A 24,441-nucleotide genomic window follows, 5' to 3' on the forward strand; every position below is an offset into this window, starting at 1 on the left:
ACAGTTTATGTTGTCAGTAACATACCCCTCCCCTTTTTCCAATTTCCAACACATACACTATGACCATTTAATTAATTTTTACTTTTGCTTGTCTTAAGTTGATATTTTAAAAGTTCAGCAATTGAAGGGTCGTAGCTCAGTGGTAGATTGCTTTTAGAACGCTTGCCTAGCATGCATGAGGCACTGGGTTCAGTTCCCGGCACCACATACAAATAAATAAATAAATAAAGGTCCATCAACAACTAAAAAATTAAAAATTAAAAAAAAGTTCAGCAATTGAATAAAATGTCCACCAAAACAGATATTATAGATATTTGAAGGAAATATTAGCTTTATTGGCTGACTTATTTGTCTAAAGAAGCTGCATGATTCAGGAGAGGCAGTGGAGGAACAGAAGGAAATTAACATTAGTGAACACCATTAAACTTCCATGCTCAAAGCTTTACACATATAACTTTTCTTCTTGAAACAACTCATTCATCTTTCTCTTAGAGGCTATGTTACTTAGCAACAAGGCATAACTAGTAAATGGCAGAATTTAGATTCAAGCCTAGATCTCTCCAGCTCCGAGGCTCTTCCCACTGTACCCTGAAATAGAATGAGCAAAATTAGATATGGCAGTATGCACATCTCAATATGAAATGCAGGGCTCTGCGTGGGTGAGCATGAATCAACAACTTAGGTATTAACCCATGGAAATTTAAACCTAGAAATCAGTTTGAGCTATAATGAAAATAAATGTTTCATAGAAGGTAAAGTGAAGTTATGAAAGTATATATAGAGAATCACTTGAAATGAAAAGGTAGAAATTAGGACATTATAATTATTAAAGATGAGTTCATGGTTTGAGGTGTCAGAATGTCTGATTTGCTGGGCTTTAAATCACAGCCATTTGACATATGTGAGGTCTGAAAGCATGTGTCATGGACCTAGTATTTGGGGTGGGAAGGGGGAGGCAGGGTAACTGGGACTAGAAGCCAGGCATTGAGAAACTAGGACAATAGTTGTAATTCAGTCATAGAGAACATAGAGGTCTAAGGTCAAAGGAACTAGCAGCAAATGGGGCTTGATGATCCACTACTGGGGCTGAATGCCTTAAATACCCTTTTCTTAGGTCAGTCTTGATACCAAATTAATGGTTCAGCACTAAGGCTGGAGGTAGAAATTAAGTAATTTTGTCAGTCAAGTATAAGGATATAAAAATAGAGTAAAATAAGTACAGTGCTGTTTTTCTAGTTAATGTAGTACAGTAATTCCCCATTATGGTCTCCAGACCAACAATATCAGCATAACCTGGGAAATGGTTAGAAATGCAAATTCCTGAGCCCAATCCAGACTATTAAATCAAAAACTTCAGAATAGGGCCCAGCAATGAGTGTTTCAACAAGCCCTGCAGAAGATTCTGTTGCATGTTAATGTGTCAGAACCACTGATCTAGGACATTATGTTGTCCCCCAAAACCTAAGGTTGACTTACATACAAAAGAAAATCAGAAGAAAAAAGAGGAGGTTGATGGAGCACTTTAACCTCTATTTTTCGCTTATGTATATGAGTATTATATAAGCTAACAAGGCCCATTTGGCAGGTCCATAATAGATTAATCAAATCTACTGATAGGGGTTAAGCAAAATAGATTTTTCTTTGAGGGGTAATATTTTTTTTTCCTTTAAAATACTTTTAGGGGCTGGGGATGTGGCTCAAGCGGTAGCGCGCTCGCCTGGCATGCATGCGGCCCGGGTTCGATCCTCAGCACCACATGCCAACAAAGATGTTGTGTCCGCCGAGAACTAGAAAAAAATAAATATTTAAAAAAATTTCTCTCTCTCTCTCTCTCTCTCTCTCTCTCTCTCTCTCTCTCTCTCCTCTCCCACTCTCTCTCTAAAAAAAAATAAAAAATAAAATACTTTTAAATGTGGGCTTTTCTTACTTTAAAAAGCAAACCCAATATATCTGTGTCTTATAAGATCTATTGACCATCATGCACCACTCATTAAATGTCCATTTTGTTCATGTAAAATGCATATCCCATTTCCAGTATTCTGAGAGGTTTATTTAAACATGACATAAAGTATCAAGTTTAAGTGCATAGAAAATATTCAATGGGCTAAAATGAAAACAAATTTTGTACTTAGAAGTCATCATGAGTTATGAAGAAAGTATATGTAGATTTTTGGAGCCAGATCATACATCATTAAAGAAAGTTTGCAAGCCTATTGCATGCAAGGTGTTATGCCAGACACTGGGAATGCAGCAGGGGATGAAACACACACACGTACACACACACCCTGATTCCACAGAGCTGACATTCTAGTTGGGGAGAGAGATTATAAACAAGAAATAAAGTCAGAATTGTTTTGAGACAGAGCAGAAGCAATGTCTCATTTATTTGGCAATTATGTTTTTTAATCTCTCATTTATTAGAAGAAATATTTAAATGACTACTGAGAAGATTAACATAAAAACTTCTTTTGGAGGTACTGCAAGTTTATTAAATGAACCAAACACATTAAATCCTTCTGGCTTGCTTTTATTAAGTTCATAGAAGTAATCAATAAATAAGAAGAGAGAAAAAATACTGTTAGAAGACAAATACCCAGTTTCTTATTCTGCCTACCATTGACTATGTTATCTTGAAAACTGAGTCCATTTGTGTTCCTGAAGCTCTACCAGTTGAGAATATTCAAAGTATTTATATTTTACTGTAGGTAGTGCTCCTACTGTTTGGAAGGCACTTAAATATTTAATTTTAATCCTCACAACCTTTTGAAACAAAGATTATTACTCTTTTTTTTCAAATGTAGAAATAACTTGTTAAGTAGACATTATGTTGTCCCCCAAAACCTAAGGTTGACTTACACATTTAAACAATTTGTTGTTTCTACATTTGAAAAAAAAATCAGCCAGAAAGTGATAAAACTGAGATTTATGAAAGTCATACAAAAATTGAAAAGATTACATTAAATAATTTGTGAATATCATGCTGTGTACTTTATTTATAATCCATACTAGTACCTCCTGAGCACTCTACTCCCTATACAGTTCAGAATTTGGGTATAAAAAAAGGGCTTGATCTTTAGTACTATCAATATCAACATTTAAGGTTAAGCAGGTTGTTTGCTAATCTGAAAATTAAGCCACCGCTTATGCTGTCATTTCTGTGAGAAAATGAGTTCTAAATTCTATACCTTAAGTTAAATTAGTTGGAACAGAGTATATACACAAACCAGGTATTAATGATTACACTTTCATCAAGTAAAACTTTCATATTGGTCACAAATTCAAATGTCAACATATTTGAGAAGCAGTTTCTTTATCTAGATTATCCCTGGTCCCCATTTTTATCTCTACATTTTCTTTTCAAAATGACTTTTTGAAATTCAGAAGTCTCTATAACAATAATGGGGTCATTGAGTAGGTTTGAGAATTCTTCTGGCTGTGTGCCTTCTGTTAAAAAAAATTGAAAGAATTAAGTAATAACTTTTCTGGTTGAATTAAGTTAGAATTCCCAAGTTTGGGCCCTGGAAATATGATATTTTTTATTCTTTTACCTTTAAGTTCTACTTTTGGCTTTTCAAGAAAATTTTTAAATTTGATTTTGGTAAGATCAGTTATCAGAAAATATTTTTGCAATTAGATAATACTCTTTTCTGAGTATTAAGAATTTCTGTCTGAATACGGATTTCCTCTAAACATATTTTAGACTGTTTGTCCTAAAAAATACAAGGAATGTTTAGCATAATAGCCCAATGTTTCAACAATAAAGCTATCCTTTTTTCTTTCAGAAAAGGAGCTTTGCTTGTTGCATAATAGTCTTTTCCATGACTGTAGACAGAGAAACAGACGATCTTTTGCCAAAATGTCCAATTATTGAGTTTCTTTCATAACAAAAAAGAAAGCTATTTTTTTTCATTACTTTCACTAAACCATGTCACAAACATGAAGTTAGAATTGTTAATAATTTTTCATTTTGTTTACCTTCCCATGTAAAAACATTTTCTAGTGAGAAAAATTTTTCTTAGCTACCTCTTAAAATTTATTTTGAATGTGTCCTAGAGTTTATAATTAGTGATTTTTGTATTGATTTCAGACTGTATCCACAGGGAACTTAGCTGCGCACTGCTGAGTTCCCTGTGGTTGCAGTCTTTAATTCTCACAATAGCCCTACAAAGTTTGGAATAATTATCTTCATTTTACAAATGAGAATACTGAAGCTAAGAGAAAAAAGTACTTGTGTCAACTAGATACTAGCGGACTAGACTATGAACTAAACTCTGTCTCTTTAGACTATTTTTCCCCCCTTAAATCCTGATACCTTCCTTTCTGCATTTCACTCTTCCAACCTAATCAATATGATTATAAAATAATGGAAATTCTGAACATTCTCCACCCAAACAGAACAGAACCTTTAAAAATCAGTTTGACTAGTATTTTTGTGACATAAATATGTGCCATGTCTTGAAATGACACACTTTTGAGGTTCCTTTTGAGAAATTAATAACTATTTATTTATATTTATTTATATATGTTTGAGAATGAAGTTTGGGGATTTTCCTTTAATTTTGTTTATTAATTTTTTTCTTTTGATATTGGAAATTGAGCCCAACCCAGGGCCTCCTACATGCTAAGCATATATTCTACCATGGAACAACACCCTTAGCCTCAAGAAGTATTTTTTTAATTGCTAAAACCTTGCAATATTTGTTCATACCCATGAGTGTATAAATTATATAACATTGACATGGTAAAAAATATGAGAATCCTGTTTTGGTATGATTTAAGAAATGTGTAGAATGTGTTTATTTATACTTAGTGTGGTGTATGCATTTGCTTTTTTAAAAAATATTTTTTTTAAGTTGCAGATAGACACAGTACCTTTATTTTATTTATTTATTTTTATGTGGTGCTGAAGATTGAACTCAGTGCCTCACACATGCAAGGCCACAACCCCAGCCCTGCATTTGCTTTTTCTTCCTTTTTTTTTTTTTTTTTTTTTTTTTGTAGTTGTAGATGGACAGCATGGCTTTATTTTATTTATTTTTATGTGGTGCTGAGGATTGAACCCAGTGCCTCACATGTGCTGGGCAAGTACTCTGTCACTGAGCTTCAGCCCCAGCCCTCCTGCATTTGCTTTTTAATGAATATTCTATATTCTTCTTTGTGACATAATTCTATATACTATGTTAGTACTTTACTATAAACTCACGTTTTTAAGAAGTGATACCAGATGAGCAAATTCTATCTTAAAATTTTTGTTAGCTGATCTCAGTAGTATAGATTTCTGATTTTTATTCAAAATCCAGTTCTGCACCCTTATTCTCCACATATGAAGCTGTGAATCTTTGGTTCTTTTATTTCGAATCTGTGGTTAAGCATAAGTGATATGTTAACAGGCCTTTTTTGATTTTGTTTTTGCATTGCATTTATATCATTGACCTTTGCTTCAGAAAGAATTCAACAGTCTTTAACAGAGGGAGATCATGAAAGGGGGTGCTGTAAAGGCTTTATTCTATAAAAGGAGTCACACAGGCAAAGCTTTATATTTGCTGAGTGATTAATTCTTATATATGCAGAAACTGGCCATGAGTAACATCCCCACAACCAAACTTTCCCATTCTGTGTCATTCATATATGTATACATATATCTACATATATGTAGATATATAGATACAGGTGTAGATATAGATTAGATATATAGATACAGACAGATACTTTTTTTTTTTTTAGTATTGGGGATTGAACTCAGAGGCACTCACCCACTGAGCCATGTCACCAGCCCTATTTTATATTTTATTAGAAACAGGGTCTCACAGAGTTGCTTAGTGCCTTGCCATTGCTGAGGCTGGGTTTGAACTCATGATCCTCATGCCTTAGCCTCTGAGCCACTGGGATTACAGGCACGTGCCACTGTGCCCAGCTATGCTTTTTTTTTTTTTTTTTTTTTTTTTTTTTTAAAGACAGGAAATCACCTCCTTTCCTGTTATTTTAAAATCTACCCTGGAAAGACTGAAGCATTGTATCCAGACTCAGACAATAACTTTATCTAGATTCATGAAGTTAGTCTTGGATTTTTTTTCTCAAATAGACAACTAAGGAACACATTATCCAGGGAGAAAGATGCCTGCTTACATCAGACCTTTTAATGCCCAGAACGGATATTTTAAGGAAAAGTCCCTGATAGGGCAAGCCACTACTTTGGAACATTGGCTATGTTAGGGCTATGAGATATTACTAAGTGATTCTGTATTCCAAGGTAATACCTTTTACTTACAGATGGTGAATTAGGCAAACACCATCATTAGAAGTAACTGTTTATCCTCTTGTATACTGAATAATATCTTTTAGGGAATGAGGAGCTAACATGTTTTGATTAACATCTAAAAAAGCATTGGAAATGGGCTAATGAAATGTTCTTAGCCATTCTTTGAAACAATATGATATCCTTTGTAATTTTTTGATAGCATAAAGGGACTTAAATTAACTGTTTCTTTCTTATTTTGTAATAAGATATTCTTTTTTAAAATATATTTTTTATTTTTTCTAATTAGTTATACATGACAGGAGAATGCATTTTGACAAATCATACATAAATAGAGTAAAACTTCTCATTTGTCTCATTGTAAACTATGTAGAGTTACACAGGTCATGTAATCGTATATACACATAGGATAGTTATGTCCTATTCATTCTTCTGTCTTTCTTACCCTCATGCTCCTCCCCTCCTTTCACTCCCCTCTATCTAATCCAAAGTACCTCTATTCTTTCCCCCCTCTTATTGTGAATTAGCATATGCATATAAGAAAAAATGTTCTTTGGGATTGACTTAGTCTGCTTAGCATAATATTCTCCATTTCCATCCATTTACTGGCTAATGCCGTAATTGCATTCTTCTTTAAGGCTGAGTAACATTCCATTGTGTATATATACCACAGTTTCCTTATCCATTCATCTGTTGAAGGGCACCTAGGTTGATTCCATAAATTAGCTATTGTGAATCAAGCTGCTATAAATATTGATGTGGGCTGCATCACTATAGTATGTTGTTTTTAAGTCCTTTAGGTATAAACCTAGGAGGGGGATGATGGGGTCAAATGGTGATTTCATTCCCAGTTTTCTTAGGAATCTCCATACTTCTTTCCTTAGTGGTTGCACCAATTTGCAGTTCCTTTTCCTCCACATCCTCGCCAACATTTATTGTTGCTTGTATTCTTGACGTTTGCCATTCTGACTGAAGTGAGATGGAATCTCAATGTAGTTTTGATTTGCATTTCGCTAATTGCTAGAGATCTTGAACATTTTTTTCATATGTTTGTTGATTGATTGTATTTCTTCTTCTATGATTATATTTCTTCTTGCCCATTTATCAATTGGGTTGTAATAAGATGTTCTTGTACTTCATATTTGATGAATACAGATTTACTTTGCCAGATCTTTTAGTACTTTGGAGCATACTTGTGTGAGACTCTGCATTATATATGTGTGTAGGATTTCTTTTGTGCAGTTACTTAATAGACATGCTTGGTAAATATCTGTTACATTTAAAAAACCAAATGCTTATCTTCTATATGATCAGTACAAAGTTTAATTAAGCTTTTTAAAAATATTTTTTTTTAAAGAGAGAGAGAGGAGAGAGAGAGAGAGAATTTTTAATATTTATTTTTTAGTTCTCGGCGGACACAACATCTTTGTTGGTATGTGGTGCTGAGGATCGAACCCGGGCCCGCACGCATGCCAGACGAGCGTGCTACCGCCTGAGCCACATTCCCAGCCCTAAAAATATTTTTTAAATATTTATTTTTTAGTTGTAGTTGGACACAATATCTTTATTTATTTTTATATGGTGCTGAAGATCGAACTTAATTAAGCTTTAATATAGCTTAAACATAAAAGTATTTTGAGTTTGTGTCTCTTGAGAACCTTGGACTTTGTTAGGCAGATGTTGCTCTTCGAGCAGTAACCTTGCTCAGCTCTTGTTAGGGAAAACCTGAAATTTACTTGGCAGCAAGAAAGGAGACTGGTGTTTATTCTGGACTAAACAGAAAAAGTATTACTAACGTCAACACCTGTGTAGATGGTAATGGTGATGCTTGGGATCTACAGAATGTGAAAAGTCTGGCTTGCTATAAATAAACCTGACTCACTGGCTGTAGACAATAGCTTTATCATCTCTGAATTCTCTCAATAGTAAAATGAGGATTATGACTCTTATAGTAGGGAATTACCTTGAAGATTAGAGAGAATGTGTATTTACCAACACAGCCCTCAATAAAGGGGATGCATTATTATTATTACCATGATTATTATATTACTCCTTCTTTTAGATGATTCCATTTTACATTTTCTGTAAAATTAGTTGTTTGCCAAGAAATTACATGACCCAATACACTACTCAACTTTTAATAGGACTAGAGAATTTAATAGGTGATTCCTTAGGATAAAAGGCTTTAAGATGTGGTAAGTATTATTATATAAGCCTGGCTTTCTTTCTTTTTTGGACTGATTTTATTTGATTAAAGCTCTAAAAACTGTTTTTTTATTTTTCTATAGAGAAGCACATCCTAAGTTAAATTAATAATAATAATAAACCTTAAGTTTATACACTACAAATAGAATACATATGCTTTAAAGTTGTTTTATTTCCATTCAATGCTAGCTTACAAAAACTCTCAAATTTAGAACTTCTATTTTTAGTACAAAAATAGAAGCATATGAGGTAGGGATAGGGGATTGCTTTAACTGATGCATAAAATCTGTGTGTTAACAATTTTAGCTTGGGCTCCTGAACTAAAATTAACAATACCATAGGGTCTCTTTATTATGAGCTACATCTCTAAGAAAAATTATTTTTAAAAGCAGTTTCAATTTAAGAATTTCCCCTTATTCAATATGGCTGGTGCCAGAATCTAATCAGATGAAATCTAAAATTTTGAAGTCCAGAATGAGCATATAAAGAAAGGTCACTATTGGGGGAAAAAAAAGGAAAGTACTGTAATTTTTCTGATATTATAATAATTTGTGTTGCCCTTTATCTTTATTTCCCCCAACAGTGCTTAATTCTAAAATTTAGTTAATATATTTATTGAACATTTGTATTTATTAAGTGCCTCAACAAACCAGGCATTATCTTTTATATTCTTTCTGAGGGTACCAAGATGACTCATACAAGGTCCTTGGACTAAGGAAATTTACTTAATAAGGTGTAATAACAGTTTGTTACAGTTTGTTACAATACTTGATCCCTATACTTATGCTAGGTCTTTTTAAAATTTTTTACTTGAGATGAACACAATATCTTTATTTATTTTTATGTGGTTCTGAGTATTGAACCCAGTGCCTCACACTTTCGTGGGAAGCACTCTACCACTGAGCCCCAGACCCAGCCCTTAAGCTAGGTCTTAATGATAAGAAAACTGCATAATATGCCCATTTCCTCATGGCTTTTACAATCTAACTAATCTAAATAAGACAGCATAGTGTAAGAATATAGAGCAAATCACATTAGGATCAAAATGTCTGACATGGAGAATATATAGTCAGGAAGCTGAAAGATCCCTATGGACCAGTTAGAGAAAAGTTTCATGGAAAGCCGAGAAAATTTTAGAGGTAAAGAGGAAGAGAGACATTATATTAGGAATGATTATGAAAGAAATAAAAATACCAAGAAATATTGGAAAGAATTTTTTTTTTGGTACTGGGATTGAACCTAGGAAACTTAACCACTGAGCCATATATATCCCTTGCCTTTTCTACTTATTGATTTATTTTATTTTGAGACAGAATCTTGTGAAGTTGCTCAGGGACTCTCTAAGCTACTGAGACTGGCTTTGAACTTGTGATTCTCCTGCTTCAACCTCCTTAGTTACTGGAACTACAGGTGTGCATCAGTGCACCCAGCTGGAAAGAAAATTTGACTGAAATTGGTGATATATTAGATATGAGTGGATGATCATAAAGAGCATGGAATAGAATTAGAGGAATTGAAAAGGACACCAAAGATTTAGATTTTAATAATTGGAAAGAAATGGTGTTCTTGTTATAATGGATATGTAAGAAAATATTTAAGTAGGAGTAGATGGAATACTAAATAAAATATTTCTTACTTTAGGTGCTTTGTCCTTTTTTTTGATTGGTAATCTAAAATTTTTATATAGACTAAATAAAACAATAGAAGTCTCCCTTCTAGTCACATTTACTTAATTGTGAATTCCACTTTAATTACTAGAACTACCATTTAAATATATCCTATGCCCCAAATAGAGAATTATGTCAAGTTTGTAGTATCTAAAGGGATATTAGTTGACATATTCACTAAGATCTTGGTCTCAATATTTTTGATCTAGAAGCATGGTGAGGTTTAGGTGGCATTTCTTCTTTTCCCCAGACTGGGATGGAGGCTAATAAAACTGTGGGATAATCCAGAAAAGAAATACAGTAGTCATACAAGTTCTGGTCCCTAACACTTACTAAACAAAGATTTCTAAGCATGGAGAACTTCAATTTTTCCATTGAATCATTTATCATTTTTTTCAAGCTACACAAGTAGGTAGGATTCATTGTTACACATGATTAGTTATTAGTAACATATTGTATTATATAATCATGAAGTTTTTCAATTTCCAATGTAAAATAAAAATCACTCTTACAGCAAATAGAATCTAGTTGAAACTCTTTGCTACATTAAGATCATCTGTATTAAAAGAAAAAAAAAGATCATCTGTATTGAGATATTAGATGATAAAACTTTCAAACCACTTTACTTTTGTTCATTGTCTTTGCTTCTGTTTGCAGTTCTGGAAATTGCCAGTGCAGAGTGGGTGTCACCGGCCCTACATGTAACCAATGCCAAGATGGATATTATGGCTTTAGTAAGAATGGCTGCTTGCCCTGTCAATGCAATAATCGATCTGCCAGTTGTGATTCTCTCACAGGTACATATTTTCCTTAATTTTGTCATATAATTATTTCATTTTTTAAATTTTGAAATATTTCAGTGTATGTTGATTCTTCTCAAATTGTTAATAAAGGTCTTTTATTTTCTAAGTAGGATATAATAGGTCACAGCAAACCAAACTCTTTTATAACATCTTGGAGAAAATATATTAATTTCAAAAATCATATTGATTCGAGAGCTATTGAAGCAAGGAAAGCTACATGAACTAAAATTCCAGAAATGACAGAACACTTTGAAACTCTTCCTAAGTAAGCTGATCACCAGATACTCTGTGAAAATCCAGTGTAAATGAATTGACCACAAGGCGCCATGATACCAAAGAAAGATGTGGACAAGTCTAAGATTTCGGAGTGTAATTTATTGGAGACTTACTGACAGAAGCAGAGTCGGGGTGGCAGCAAGACTGGTGGATACCTGAAAATTGGGTCAGAGGGTAGAAGCTTACATAGTAGTCAGGACGAAATTAACTTCATCTAAGCTGGAATGTACCTGGTTTATCTTAAGCTAGCATCAAAGATGTCAGGCACATTCCCTGTGTTGATGGTGCCAGGATCCAGTTGTAAAACTCCACATACTCCTCTAATGGCTTTGTATATCTGTAGCGTGCTAGGATACCATGCAAGGAAACAAGCTATGGTTACTCAGGAACAGTCATGGCAGTTATGACTGAAGATGGCTACAGTCAGATCAAGCTGGATCCCTATACTAGGCATTTTCTTTCTTTCTTTCTTTTTTTTTTTTAAACAAAGAAACCTGTCCATTTTATTTTATTTATTTATTTTTTAGTATTTATTTTTCAGTTTTTGGTGGACTCAACATCTTTATTTTATGTGGTGCTGAGGGTCGAACCCAGCGCCTGCGCATGCCAGGCGAGCGTGAGGGTCGAACCCAGCGCCTGCGCATGCCAGGCGAGCGTGCTACCGCTTGAGCCACCTCCCCAGCCCTAGGCATTTTCTTTCCAGGAAACATTTGCTGATTCTGGGTATAGACTAGGAAGATAGATTTGGTCTAAGCAAAGTTTTTCTCCTTGAGGAAAGTTACAAGAAGTACATTAGGCAATCATTTGGGGCTTGTATGCTGGTTGGAAATTAGAGGGACCCTAAACAAAAGGCTAGTTTTCCCACAGAACATTAGCTGACTATGCAGGAGATGGACGGCTGGGCTATAAGATAGAAAGAATTATCAGTTTTGTGTTAAGGAGACAAAATCCTTTTAGTAGACAGGCATGGTGGTGCATACCTATAATCCCAACTACTTGGAAGGCTGAGGCAGGAGGATAGCAACTACAATATATGACCATCTCTTTCTTAAAACATTGCCAGACTGAAGATGCATGGGACCTAGGCTCAAACCAACAAAGGTCAGTACTAAACCTTTTAGGGCTAAGGAGATGAAGGACTGCTATGTTCTCAGTCAAAAGGGCCAGGACAAACAAAGTGATGAACCAGAGGTGAAATGACTCATGCTAAAACTCCATTCATTTTCAACCCACTTTAATTTCTGATTGAATTGTGGTCATCCTTTCCTTATGTTTGCCTAACAGAGGAAAGAAGGACCCTTTGGTTCTTTTATACCATGTTTGGCATCTGATAAAAAAAGTACTAGAGAATGTAGAGACAGGAAAATGTGACTAAAATAAAGATAAAATACAAACAATGGAAGAGGAACCATAAATAATCCAGATTTAGAGTTAGCATACAAAAACTTTAAAATAACCAAAATTAATATTTACGAATATAGAAGATACGTTAGAAAAAAATGGGTGTAAAGGAGTAAAATTTCAATTCCGTATTACACTCTGTTTAAAAAAAATAATCAAATGCCAGGTGTGGTGTTACATACCTATAATCCCAGCAGCCTGGGAGGCTAAGGCAGGAGTATGGTGAGTTGAGTTAAAAGTCAGCCCGAGCAGTGGCAAGGTGCTAAGCAACTCACTGAGACCCTGTCTCTAAATAAAATTCAAATAGGGCTGGGGATGTGGCTCAGTGGTTGAGTGCCCCTGAATATAATCCCCAGTATCATCCCCCCCTGCAAAATCAAATGGACAATTTAGAACTGAAAAATAAAATATCTGAAATTAATCACTCATTGCATGTGTTTAAATGCAGATTGTATACAGTGAAGACAGGTTTGTAGGCCCAAATGCAGTGCAATTAAAAACACCCAAACTGAGGTATTTAGAGAAAATACAATGAAAAGAACAAAGCAGAAAAGACATGTGGGACACAGCCAAAAGGTCTAACAAAATAGTGGGAGACCCAGAAATGGAGGAAAGAGATGTTGCATCAAAGCAGAATCTGAAAATATGACCAAGAATTTTCCAAACAGATGAAAGACATCAGCCCACAGATTCAGAAAGCTCAGAAAACCCTACACAGTATAAAAACAAAGAAAACCAGATTTGGCAAACTTAGTCACTGTTAAAAACTAAAGACAATTAACTTCTGATTTTCAATTTTCCTAGATGTAAGGATTAGAAGCACTTCCTTAAAAATATTTTTACTACCAACCAAAAAATCAGAGCACACTAATCTGACAAGTACTACAATTATTTTGATGAGAACAGAGTAGCAAAATGTTTGAAATTGAAAATACCCTGGAAAAAGCTGTTTTGAAAGCTCATTCTTAATTCTAATCCTGTACTCTCTAGTGAAGCATATGTAAGGAAATTGATTTAGAAGAAATTGTGCTATATTTTTTTTTCTTTTTATATGATGTTCCCAGTCTACTTGCCAGTAATGTCTTGTGCTATTCTTTTTCTTTTCTCTGTGATGCAGGCACACTGGCTTTTATTTCTAAAACAATCTGTATTCCCTTGTCCCAGGGTTCTTATACATGATCTTTCCTCTGACTAGAATGATTGTTCTGACCTGCCTCTACCTGGGCCCCCCTTCCTTATTAAGTCATAATCCTCCTTCAGGTCTTCAATGAAAGGTCACTTTATTAGAAGGCAATTCCTGATGCTCTCTGCTAAATGAAAACTTCCCTATTGTATATTCTCATATATACTTATTCTTTATTTTCTTAGCACTTATCACAATTTTTTATTATATATTTGTTATTTGTGGTTGTGAGTTGCATATGGCTCACTGAATTCTTAAATTCCAAGAGGGCAAGAACAATATCAGTTTTGTTCCACATTCTACATGCAATCTCTAGCATGGGTCTTGACATAGTTAAGTACTCACTGAATGTTTGTTGAATAAGTGAACAAATAAGTAGCAAAACCTACACAGGAAGAGATGAGATTCAATAGTGGGTAACAATAGGAGTGCTTCATCAATTTTGCTTGCTCCATAGATATTTGATAATATCAGAAAGCAGTGTACATTGCTGGTTCTCGCTTTTATTTGTCCTTGCAGCAATGAAGCAGCTTTCTTTACTGTTAAGTAAATGCCAACCTGTGCTTGCTCTGAAAATAATTGAAGGCAAAAGAAATCCTTTTCATGGTTGATTTCTAAAAGCAGTTCATAATGAGAGAAATAAATGGTTTCCCTTTTTGGAAATATAATGAAAGAGGAATCCAACATGAAAGAGTGCAAATACTTGATCTAAAACTGCAAGCTTTGTATAAAATGAGTCTTTCTTTTTACCTCAAATTGGATTTGTTGAAAAAACAGCACTGTGATACAGCTGCCCTCTGGTGGCCATTTACTATGTTTCACAGTCCTTAATCCTACTCCACCCTTACAACTTCAGATTGAAGTGACTATCCAAGTGCTTTTCGTGGTAAAATGTATTGGGAACATTATGGGTAGCAATTTGACGTAGATATCAGAAATCTTAAAAAATACTTCTTTGATCTAGTAATTTTGCTTCCAGGAATCTATTTTGAGAATTATCTTCCTGATAGGTTGTTGTGAAGATGAAATGCAATACATTTGTACAGCCCTAATAGAATGCCAGGTTTATCATAAGCAATCAGTAAACAGTGACTGTTGTTATGTTATGATTAAAATATTGTCAAGAGGGCTGGGGATGTGGCTCAAGCGGTAGCGCGCTCACCTGGCATGCGTGCGGCCCGGGTTCGATCCTCAGCACCACATACCAACAAAGATGTTGTGTCCGCCGAGAACTAAAAAATAAATATTTAAAAAAAATTCTCTCTCTCTCTCTCTCTCTCTCTCTCTCTCTCTCTCTCTCTCTCTCTCTCCTCTCTCACTCTCTCTTTAAAAATAAAATAAAATATTGCCAAGAATCTGGGTGCTATGGCTCATGCCTGTAATCCCAGCAGCTTGGGGGGCTGAGACAAGAGGATCATGAGTTCAAAGCCAGCCTTGGCAAAAAAAAAAAAAAAAAAAAAAAAAGCTCTAAGCAACTCAGTGAGACCTGTCTCTAAATAAAGTACAAAATAGACTTGGGGATGTGTCTCAGTGGTCAAATGCCCCTAAGTTGAACCCCCGGTACCCCCCAAAAAATATTGTCAAGAATAATATGTAGCAACATGAGAAAGTAAAAGAAGCAGGTTATAAAACGACATGTATGGGGCTGGGGATGTGGCTCAAGCAGCAGCGGGCTCGCCTGGCATGCGTGCGGCCCAGGTTCGATCCTCAGCACCACATATAAATAAAGATGTTGTGTACGCCGAAAACTGAAAAAATATTTTAAAAAAAACGACATGTACTATATAATTAGACTATTTAAATAACAAACCACAAATCTCTATAAACAAAGAAAGATTTCAAAGAAAATAATTAAAACCTGAATGAGAGATTTCTTTGGTTGGTTGTTTTTCCACTCCTGTGTTTTTCTGATTTTTCTTTATTGGTCATATTTTCCTTAAATGGAAGTGGGAGAGGGTCTATGTAATTTTTTAACCTAGAACTTTGTGTTTACATAGTACACTTCTTTTAAAGTGCCTCCATGTATTCAGAATAGCGTCCCATGTGAATAATGATCTGGGCAGCTTCACCGAGCCAACTGTCTCTTTCTCTTCCATGATGTTCTTCACTTCAGGCTATCATACTTTTCCTGGTTTTCTCCTGATGTAACTAGCTTTTCCTTTCCGATCAGCTTTGCTAGATCTTCTCTAAGCACTATAATGCTTCAGAGCTTGACAAATTTGTCCTTCTCCATTTATACTTTCTCCCTACTGATCTCATTCAGTTCCCTGGATTTAATTTAAATTAGATATATAATTCTTATATATAGATTTATGTTTCTCCCTTGATACCCACACTCAAATATCCAACAGACCACTTCACTTGAATGCTTTAATTGGTATTATAAACCTAACACATCTAAAATAACTGTTTCAATTGCCCTGAAATCTAAGCCTGATCTGCATCTTAGTAACTGGTGTCATTTACTCCATTGCTAAGTTCCAAAACCTAGGAGTCATATTTGATTACTGTCTTTTTTACTGCAAAAATCCATTCTATCAGTGAGTTTTGTCAGCATCAGAATACACTAAGTCCTTCTGCTGTTCATGACCTTTGTTCTGTCACTCTTGTCCAAGCCACTATCATCTTTGAACTACATTGACATTCTCATATCTAGCCTTTCTGCCTCCTGTTTCTCTGCCCCCCCCTTAATTGCCCATGACCCAGTCTCTATGTAACAATTAGAATGATCTTTTTAAAATGTAAAGTAAGATCATAACATTCCCATGCTTAAGCCTTCTAATGGCCATCCCTCTTGGAATAAAATTCAAACTTCTTTCCATGGTCTACTTGATTTAAAATATAATTTTTTAGCCTTATCCTCTTTCTAACCTTATCTCCTGTTACTCTCTTACTTATTAGGCCATTCTGGCCTTCTTTCGGTTTGACAGGTTTAAGTTTGCCTTCTGTCCTATAGAGAGGATCAGACATTTCTTGCCATAACAAAATACATTGCTGAATTTCTGACAGGCTTATGTATAAACTATGAAATAGTAAAATAAAAAAAAGAAATAAGGAAAAGGCTTTTTACAGGTGACAATTTATGTTTTCAAAGTTTTGTCTTTAAATTTAGTTGGAAAAGAGCCCTACATTCCTTTCTTTGACCAATTATTTTCTTGGTTACCCCTACCAAATTTTTGAGATGCTTAGCCAAGGAATGTGAAATCACTTTAGGAAACATTCATTATTATTCCTCATTCTTATTTTCCTCCTCCTCCCCCTTTTCTTCTTCCATCTCTGATTCCTCCTCATCCTCCTCTTCCTTCTTCCCCTTCTTTCCTCCTCTTGGCCCTCCCCCTCCCTTTCTTCTTCAACCAAACTTTGACCATCTTTCAGCAAAGAAAATGTGCATTTTAAGGCAGTATCATTACATACAGGGGTGGGTTCAATGTGGAGCAAAATGAACAACATTAAACTTCAGCATATTTTTATGTCATTTATCATAAAAGAAATATCTTCAACATTTAGATTTAAAGGAAACTTAGATCACATCTAGTTCAGCTTTCTTAATTAATAGATGAGGAAAGTGAGATGTAAAAAGAAAACATTATATACTATGGAATAGTCTTTCACCTTTGAATTATTAAGATTACATTAAATCATTAGCCAAAGAGTTATCCCATTTTACAGATTAGAAGAGTGAAACTCAGAGAAGCTGTTTGTTTCAGATCACATAGCTGGTGAGAGGGTCAGATGGGAGTAGAACTCAGATCTACCTTAAATTTCATATTTCTTATGCTACATTGTCTCTTGGAGGAGTTGTAAGCTATTTTAAAAAGCTACAGTGGAGGGGCTGGGGTTGTGGCTTAGCAGTAGAGAGTGCTTGCCTAGCTCCTGCAAAGGCGCTGGGTTCGATCCTCAGCACCACATAAAAATAAATAAATAAAAATAAAGGTATTGTGCCCAACAACAACAAAACAGTTGCCCTTCATAACTGTTATAAATGTTCCAGTGTAATGATGTCTGGTCTGTCTTTAATAATTTTCTTTTTCCATATCTGTACTCCAGGTGTATGGTGTCTTTCTTTAAAACAATATATATATACACTACAATGGAGGTAGAAAAGGAGCTTATTAGGTATGGAAAATGACAAACCCCCAAAATAGTGAGACTTGGGAAAAGGGAGTGAGAAAGAAAGCCATACATTGAAAGCATTGATCCTTTCCCAATATATTCTTTCCTAGTGATAAAACAAACCTTGAGGAAGAGGTGTTCATCAAACATGGAAAGGCAGTCTCTGGGAAGAGGCTGAAGCATTAATCCTTATATAAACAAATCCTTTCCAGATACCAACCACTGACCCCAGGCCCTCCATTAGGTCCAATACGATATATCCCAGAAACTGACCACTAACACTAGACTCCCTCCCATTTTGTCCCATAAAACAGACCCCAAATTCCTAAGCACTAAAACTGACCCCTTCACTGATTCATAGAACAAACTCCAAATTCCTGGGTGCCCAAAGTAAATTGATAATCTCACTAGACCATCTCTCAGAATAACCTATATAAGCCCAGGCCCTTTCTTTATTCAGGGGCTCATTTTTCACCAGGAAAGTGGGTCCCACCATAGTGTCATTTCGTCCCTGCATCCCCTGCTCCTGTGTTTGTTCCTGAATAAAGTGCTGAGCTAATTTGTGAGGTTTGCATTTGTCCCCATCTTTTTGTGCTAACAGAGCTATTATTTTTTAATCTACAACTTTATGTTCAAATCATAAAAGCAAATTTGCATTATTAGTTTCTATTACATGTGTATTTTAAAGGTTATGATTTTTGTTTTATAAAAATTAATCACCTTCAGGTTTCTACATGTTTTTGAGTTCTTGCAACATTTACTTATTTATATGTGATATATTTGTGACATATTAATTTTTCTAATGAGAAAAAAAATTAAGATAATAAAAACAAAAACGACACATGTATTTGAGACAATTTGAAAATCAGAGACAGAAAAACCACTGAAAGGACAGTTGTCCCTCATAACTGTTATAAATGTTCCAGCGTAATTATGTCTGGTCTGTCTTTAATAATTTTCTTTTTCCATATCTGTACTCCAGGTGCATGGTGTCTTTCTTTAAAACAAGAAAAATGTGAAGGATATTTAAGAATTGATGATTTTTACTCTTAACATTTGCTTTCATTTTACTTTTAAGATAGCATACTTATTGTTTAGGGCTTTTGGGTTTTTTTGTTTGTTTGTTGGCTTTTATTTTGTTTTTTACTGACTTCTTATTACAGGGTATGGCATTAAAAAACTAAGTTCTTCTGGAAAAAAAATTTAAAGTAAAAGTAAATTAAGTAAATGACTTAAGATAGTGAAATTATATTGCAACAGTTTCAAAGACTTGTGGTCTTATCTAGAATGGTAGAAAGCACCAAAATAATAAGCATGTGGGCTCAGTAGCTTTGTAGGAACAAAGTATTAAACATATATACATATAAAATAAGAATAGCAACATGGCCTTTTCTTTCACACAAAAAGAGCTTATTATTGAATTATATTTTACCCCAAATGTCCAAATTTTGTTACAGAACTGTTTAACTCTTTTGAGGTATTTTTATATTATATTAAAGTTTAAAGTTTAGCACTTTGTCAAGATTTTTTCTCTTAGAATTTCTTTTCATTGAACATATTTAATAGAAGGAGATCAGGTAGACAGATTTTGCATAAAATGCAAGTTTTGGCTTTTGTAATCTGTACAACACTTTGACATTTCAGATTCTTTCATTTTATACAGTCAAATCCACACTCTCCTAGAATGTATTTTTTAATTTTTTTTTAATTGTCACAACGTATAAGACTAAAGAGGGATCAGGACATAAAAAGGCCTGGAAGGAAACTAATACTTACGGTGCTTATTGCTTTATTAGTTATACGCTGTTTCATTCTATATGTGAAAAATATCATTAACACTAATGGGTCTTTAAAAATTATATGATTTAAAGTGATAATATTTACATCAAGGTTCAACTTAAATCACAGATTTCTTTCCCAGTAAGTTGGTGAAGTTAGGGGGACTTCTGTAATCACCTAAGAATTGAGATTTGACATGCATACTAATAACATTTTGGGGGCTTTTCAAATATTGTTCCAGTGATTAGGCCATTTTATTTCATAGCTTCATTCTCTTATCTTTTTAAAATAAATATTTCACTAATAAGAAAAAGAAAACAAATCAGACTATGAACAGTATTAGTATTGAACTGTTTTAGCTCATCTTGTAAAATGCCATCATCTTCCTAGATTTCTTTGTAAAATCTACTAACTTATTTCTGAGGTAGTAGTTCTAAGTGTTCTTTTGAATATATGTGGCCTGAAAGGAGGGAATGTGTGTTATACTGCACTTTCTCATCCCTATTTTCAGATGCTATGTTGCTTTAGTGTCTGTACAGCAACCTTACTAATAGAGTACGAAAGGAGCAGTATTATAAAACTTCACTCATCTATGGAGCATTTGCCTAACATGTGTGAGTCCCTGGTTTCAATCCCCAGCACTGCCAAACAATTAAATATAAATAAAAACCTATGAAAAATAATATGACAAACACCAATGTTCCCATATCGAAAATTCATAAATATTAGCATTTTAGTATTTTGTTTCATATTTACACATATATGTATATATGATTATATATTCAAAATAGGAGATTTCAAATAAAGTTGAGGTCTTCTTTGTTTTGCTCCTTTTTCCCATTTTTCTCTCTCCCTTGGCAGAAACAAGCACAGCATAAAATTCTGCATTCTCTTTACCTCTTTCTGTATACCTTTTAAATTTTTACCACATATGTTGTATGTATCAATCTGGCTTAGCAGTATTATGTAGCCTTTTGCTTAGTTATTGCTTAGTGTGGTTTAACAAATTTTTTAAAATAAATATTCTCCTTCTGTATGTATTATTCTACAATTTCCTTTTAAAATCAGTATTGTTTTTAAGATATTTACATGTTCATGCATTTAGGTGTAGTTCACTTATTTATAGTATCCAAACTATGAAAATGCCACAGTTTTATCTGTTAATTGATATTTAGATTGTTTTTATTTTTCTTTGCACATAGCTGGCCTCCTTTTAGTATGCATTCATTTGACCAACGGGAATATTGTGACTCTAATCATGTACCCATTCTTTCCCTCTGGGGGAAACTGAACTTATAGACATGGCTAGAACAGAAATAACATGGTTAATTCTTAGTCTTTTTGTTGCAGGCATGGTTTTTGAAAGTTGTTATGTTTTCAGTGTAAATCTTTAACTCTTAAAAATAATTTGTTTCTTTTAGGTGCTTGTTTAAACTGCCAGGAAAACAGCAAAGGGGTTCACTGTGAAGAATGCAAAGAAGGATTTTATCAGAGTCCTGATGCCACTAAAGAATGTCTTCAGTGTCCTTGTTCAGCAGTGACATCTACAGGCATTTGCACTATAAGTAAGTCTTCATTTCAGAGAAAAATCCTCCCCCAAATTCTTTATTAATAATTATTAATTGCATCGATGAATCAAGTTCTGGATATATAGGTGGAAGGAAGTTATAAAAGCAGCAAAATTTTCCTTTTTAGGAATTTACAATCTAACTCAAATATATATGTGAAATGATACTTAAAATATCTACAAACCATCACAATTAGTTAATACAGGAACTGAGCAACTTTTGCTCACCTATTTGAAGGTGCAATTACTAATTAGTTCTTCCAAGGTGCTTAATAATGTGGGCTGATTATGTTTATACAGTTATTTGCAAATACAGTTAATGCCATATATTCCTGGTGTATTAATTATCAATTGCTTTATAACCAATTACCCTAAGATTTAGTGCTTTAAAACAATAAATATTCATTATTTCCCATATTTTCTGTTATGAGGTTGAGAGCAGCTTAGCTAGACAATCCTGGTTAGTTTTTCCTTCCTTTTTTCTTCCCCAGCCTTTCTTTTAAAATTTCAGCTTTATTGAGATATAATTTGCATTCCATACAATTTATTCAACATGTAAAGTTAAATGTTTTTTAATGTATATTCACAATGTTGTGCAACCATCATCACAGTGAGTTTTGGAACACTGTCATCACCTCTTCCCATCAAAAATCTCAAAAAATAAAACAAACAATTCTATAACCATTAGCAATCATTCTCATTTCCTCTAGCCTTAGGCAACCACTAACCTATTTTCCTTCTTTGTGGATTTGCCGGTTCTGAACGTTTTATATAAATGGAATCTACAATATGCGGCCTTTTGTATTTGGCTTCTTTTACATGGGGTATTTTCAAAGTTCATTCATGTTGCAACATATACTGGCACTTCACTCCTTTTGTTTGACAAATATTATGCCCTTCTATGGATATACACATCATGCTTATCCATTCATCAGTTGATGTACATGTGGGTTGTTTCTGTTTTCTGTCCATTACAAATAATACTGTTGTGAACATTTGTTTTTGTGTGTACAAGTGTCTCCATTTCTCTTCGGTATATAACCAGGAGTGGAATTGCTGAATCATATAGTAGCTTAACTTTGTTTAACTCTGTGAGGAATTGTCAGATTATTTTCCAAAGTGAGTACACCATTTTACATTCTCATTTTCCCCAATACTCTATGAGAGTTCTAAGTTCTCCACACCGTCACCGAAACTTAATATTGTCTTTTTATAATTATAGCCATCCTAGTGGATGGGAAACGTTATTGTATTGTGGCTTTAATTTGCACTTTTCTTATAACTGTGTGCCTACTGACCATTTGCATATTTTCCTTAGAGAAATATCTATTTATCTTTTGTTCATGTTGAAATTGGATTGTTTATCTTTTTATTATTGAGTTAAAAGAGTTTTAGATACAAGTCCCTTATGAGATACGGTTTATAGGAGCTGAGGACAGCATGGGGGAGACCACTTGCCTAGCATTCCAAGGCCCTGGGCTTAAACATAAGCACTGAAAAAAAAAAGTTAAACAAGAAAGATGTATGAGGGCTGGGTTTGCTCGGTGGTATTGCGCTTACCTAGCACATGTGAAGCACTGGGTTTGATTCTCAGCACCACATAAAACAAATAAATAAAATAAAGGTATTGTGTCCATCTACAACTAAAAAAAATTTTTTAAAGATTTGTAGATATTTTACTTTATCCTATGATTTATTTTTTTGCTTTCTTGATGATATTCTTTTTAGCACAAAAATTTTTAATTTCAAGAAAATCCAATTTATTTAACTTTTTCTGTCATTGTTTGTGTTGGCCTGAGATTTCTCATGCGGTTATAATCAAGATGTTATCCAGGGCTGTAGTCAGTGATCTGAAAGCTTAACTGGGACTGTAGTATCTGCTTTTAAGTTGGCTTACTCATGTAGCTTGCCAGAGGCAAAAGTCTCCTATTATTCACCATGTGGACCTCTTTATAGAGTTACTTAAATGTTTTTACAGCAGGACAGCTGGCTTTCCCTAAGAGTGAATGATCCAAGAGAACAAGATGGAAGCTGCAATGCATTTTGTAATTTAGTCTCTGAAACAGAGATTGGTTTCATATGTCTATCCTATCAAGTGTGGGAGGGTACTACACAAGAGTGTGAATTGTAGGCAAGGAGCATTAGGTGCCATTTTGAAAATTAGCTGCCATACCTGGTAATGGGAACTGGCACATTTACTCCTCATAGAAAGGTCTTATAGATACTTTCACTGATTCCAAAAATAGTAATTGAGCACCTGGTACATGCTTGTCATCATATTAGACAAGGGATACCAAGATCTAAAAAGTGAAATATGGTCCTTGTTATAAAAGATTTGGCAGTCTAGTAGAGATGAAGGCACATAGATATAGCATGAAAAGTAGCAAATGTATTTATGGAATATAATGGGACACAAGAGGAAGGGTATTCCATTGAACATGGGAATGAATATTAGGAAATTTTTTATAAAAGGTTATACATTTAGGTAACATACCTTATTAATTATCATTGTTTGTGTAAGTATATAGTAACCATTTAGGATAAATTAGGACTGTTATAGAGTTAGAAATATGAAAATATTATGTATTAGCACCTAAACCTGCATCAATCGTATCAGAATTCTACGGTGGTTTTCTTATTTTTAAAAGCATATTGATGTGTTACAGGTATCAAGAATTTAAGATTTTAGAACTTTATAGGAATTATAAATAAGAATTTAAGTTATATTGGTCCTTGGCTCATATAGAGTAACTTTCCTTTTGGACACAGAACTTCACTTATGATAGTTGCTTTATAAATGATTGTTGAATAGCTGACTAAATTTACTTTCTTTTGAAAGATGGTGCCTTATAAAAGCAATATGCTTGAAATCCTCTGTGCCTTTTCCAGGTACAGAGGATTTCTGTCCATAAAGACAGAAATCATGTCTATATTTTTAACCATTTTATCTTCATTCATAATGTTTGGTTAATGTTAATAATACATGTGGAGTGAATATAAAGGGACATAGCCGTAACTCAGACAGAGAGTAGTCAGATGTACAAACTAGATTTAATAAGAGTTTAGAGGGGAGAGGATAACTTCCTACTGGGACTATAGAAAAATCTTCATGAAGCAGGTAACATTTGAACTGGGCCTTGAAGAATGAGGATTGGGACATCTAGAAATGTATTTATGTAGAGTTGAGTGGG

The 24,441-nt window shown here is 34.1% G+C and overlaps 1 protein-coding gene across 1 annotated transcript in view; it reads left to right on the forward strand.

Annotated features, from left to right (window-relative positions):
• The window catches only part of MEGF9 (multiple EGF like domains 9), a 95,135-nt gene that overhangs the window by 62,601 nt on the left and 8,093 nt on the right, over nucleotides 1-24,441 (forward strand). The window contains exons 3-4 of the mRNA XM_081266221.1: nucleotides 10,786-10,925; nucleotides 21,105-21,248. Coding sequence (XP_081122347.1) covers nucleotides 10,786-10,925; nucleotides 21,105-21,248 — 284 coding nt within the window. The remainder of the gene's footprint in view (nucleotides 1-10,785; nucleotides 10,926-21,104; nucleotides 21,249-24,441) is intronic.

Source organism: Spermophilus citellus (genome assembly GCF_964194105.1).
Source record: "Spermophilus citellus genome assembly, chromosome: 2".
Classification (NCBI taxonomy): Eukaryota; Metazoa; Chordata; class Mammalia; order Rodentia; family Sciuridae; genus Spermophilus; species Spermophilus citellus.